Here is a 3,297-nt window from a genome sequence, read left to right on the forward strand (position 1 = left end):
ATGGTGGACGAATAAGAGACTGTCATCCGAAGACTCAAGATGTTTTAACGTTATCGACGTTTATTTTGGAAAACAAGAATGTTGTTAAGACATGTTTATAAAGTAATATGTAATATTTAATGAAAGGTTTATATTCCACAAAAGTTTTAATTAACTCTGATTTGTAAGAACTATGTTTATGAGTAAATCTGACGTTAAAGTAGGGCTACCGGGTTCAGGGCCTTACAAGTTTTAAGCTTTAAACTTTTTCTCATGACCTAAAAGTTTTAAGCTCCTTGAACCAAACAAGGTTTTTAATTAAATAGAAATTTTTCTTAAAAGCTTGAAGCTTCTTAAATTTCTTGCCAGACATACCCTTGAACTCACACTTACCATGTATTTACAAAAAGATACAAGCAGAAACACCATACCATATTACTATATCAATATCTCATGGTTCCATCATATATCATTTAAAACCATCTAAATTGAACAAAGCAATAAACATTTGATAAAATATTAAAGAATGTGATCACACGTGTAATAGAATATTGCACATCAAAACGAATACGCATCAACGAAACATTGTATGCGAAACCCTTATATCATCATTTTATTATTTTTATTGAAAGCAAGATAATAACAATTAACAAAATGTACATAATTGGAGATACAAGAAGCAACAAGCTATATTTTATTAAGAGTCACTATGTATATTCCTACTAAAGGCAAAATAGAACAATAACATTTTTACATTTTTCCCCATGGCTGGAGAGATGCTAAAGAACGAAATAAACCATTATCATGTATTAAGTTATTGATCATTTCAACGAGAGTAGATTTGCATTTGTGTAAGAATATTCTCAAAGTTATCAGTAGATTTTTCGATTGGGTGTGAGTGCACTCCTTCGTATGTTGTCACCACAACTCCGTCATCATTTGATAGTCGTTGGACTTGCTTCTTGACATTGCATCCTTGATGTGTGCAACGATAGTAGTTCCTATATTCATAAAAATAATGATAGCTGTTAATAAGTGTGTTTTTTGTTAAAAGTATAGAATTATTATCAAATCTAATCATTTTCTAACCATCACAGGTGAATAAAGATGTTAATTAGGACTCTAGCTATTTCACGAATACAAAGTTATATTTATGACACGAATATTATTTATGTTAGCATCCATTCGCATGTTAGTGTGCTTGATGCATGTATATTTGGCCATATTAAATACAAACGTTTATATTTTCTGTTGTTGAATGATTATAAAAATTCTAGTGTATTTTCCATAAACTATTTAACTCATGAGAATTATAAAGTTTGCTATATAACTAGATAGGCGTAACTGAACACTCAATTAAATTTCCATGGACAACTGGGATTCTGGGAAGGTCATTTATTTTGTAACCGAACGAACATCTTCTGATTAAATATTAGAAATTGTCAATTTTTATTTATTTATTTATTTAATTAAAATAGTTCGTTTACATGCACTCATTTATATCCGTTTACATATATCATGTATCAACCCATCATCCATATCAAATATTAGATGCAAGTGTTAGGTAATCGACTAACAATTCGAACAACCGAACAAGAAAACGTAAATGATATTCAATCATCTACGTTTGTTTTGAATATAAACAAGCACACAAATAAAAACAATTGCCTTCTTAACAATGAACATGAACAAAAATATCTTTTTTATATATGTTCGTGTTCGTTTGTTACTTTGGTTAAAATTAAACAAATGGACATGAAGAGGCTTCATTCTGGTATCAGTTGATTTGCGTACGGCAAATTAATTACACACAAAATCGATTACAATATATTGTAAAACAACATATAATTTTGTTAAATAATTCAAGAAAATAAATATGAATCATACCTTGGAAATCTGTTATTCTTGACGGCCTTTTGACCGTACTTCCTCCATCTATAACCATCGTCAAGAATATCAACTTGACTCCTGGTTTGAAAAGCATGTCTAGGCTTTCTAATCTTCTTCTCACCTTTTCCTTTATTATTATTAACCTTTCCTGACACCGTCATCCGATCGTCACCACCGCCGTCTGACTGCATACTGCTTCCCACATCAACATGTTCGTTCATCATCAAGGTCCCAGCTGCCATATGCTCGTAACTAACATGATTGTTGTTCACCATGTTTAATGATAAATATGATGATGCTGGAGATGATGAGTAAGAAAACATTTCACTAATGTTGTCGGACATTTTTGAGAAAGAATTAATAAGCGGGTACTACCGGCGGCTAGGGAGGTGATGGTGGTGGAAGAGAATCGTGAAGAAGGATTAATGGTGGGTGATCAGTTTGCTTTTATTGAAGAAACGAGGGGCGGCTATGATCATGGCTAGAAGACAAGGTTAACATAGTCTTGGTCACACATGTTGAAAAGTTGCAACTGGTTTGAAATTTTGTTTTGGTTTGACATGTTAAAAATGTTATATTAACCGCAACTTATGTACGTCATGCATTACACCTTGCATGCACGTGATGTGCACATGGTAATACTCTTTATAGGCCTGTAAATGAACCGAATGTTCGGTGAACTGTTTGTGAACCGTTCGATGGAAAGTTCGTTTATGTTCGTTTATTTAATAAACGAACGAACATGAACACAAAATTTTTGTTCGTTTAATTAAATGAACGAACATGAACACATGTTCCATTCGTTCATTTATGTTCGTGAACGTTCGTTTATGTTCGTTTATGTATTAATAGAAAATAATTAAATATTATCTGAATATGTCATTTGCTTAAGGTTTTATATTTGTTAATTTGTGTTCATTTATATGATTTCAGATTTAAGTTTGTTTGTGTTCGTTCACATTGGTTCATAGATGTTTATTTATGTTCTTTTATCTTTGTTTAGTTATATTTGTTTAGATTTTAAACAAACGAACATAAACGAACACAAATGTCCATTTTTAAATAAACGGACATGAACATAAATATTTGTTCGATTAATTATAAAGTTAAATGAACGAACACGAATATGCCCTTGTTCTCGTTCATTCGATTCATTAATGGGCTTTCAATATTCACATTGATGAATACATCGGTCTTATTCTCTAGCCTCTACCGATTTTATTTGTGTTCGTTTGTGTTCGTGAACCGTTCGTTAACACATTCATTTTCTTAATAAACGAACACTAACATAAAATCTCGTTCGGTAAGTGTTCGTGAACACAATATTTTCTTAACGAACGGACATGAACAAGGCCTTGTTCGTGTTCGATCGGTTCGTTTACAGCCCAACTCTTTTAAGTCTTTAATGATTTGGTATTTTGTATTTGC

At 31.7% G+C, this 3,297-nt stretch overlaps 1 protein-coding gene across 1 annotated transcript; it reads right to left on the reverse strand.

The window, feature by feature from the left end:
• Positions 1-561: 561 nt before the first annotated feature.
• On the reverse strand, positions 562-2,402 carry LOC143560228 (putative WRKY transcription factor 75). The gene is made up of 2 exons (XM_077048571.1): positions 1,867-2,402; positions 562-980 (listed from the first exon to the last, which is right to left on the reverse strand). Exons 1-2 carry the CDS (start codon positions 2,211-2,213, stop codon positions 806-808), a joined length of 522 nt encoding a protein of 173 aa, XP_076904686.1. The 5' UTR covers positions 2,214-2,402; the 3' UTR covers positions 562-805.
• Positions 2,403-3,297: the final 895 nt, after the last annotated feature.

Source organism: Bidens hawaiensis, unplaced genomic scaffold, assembly GCF_021521415.1.
Source record: "Bidens hawaiensis isolate Kalapana, Puna unplaced genomic scaffold, B.hawaiensis_p1.1 tig00020241_1, whole genome shotgun sequence".
Classification (NCBI taxonomy): domain Eukaryota; kingdom Viridiplantae; phylum Streptophyta; class Magnoliopsida; order Asterales; family Asteraceae; genus Bidens; species Bidens hawaiensis.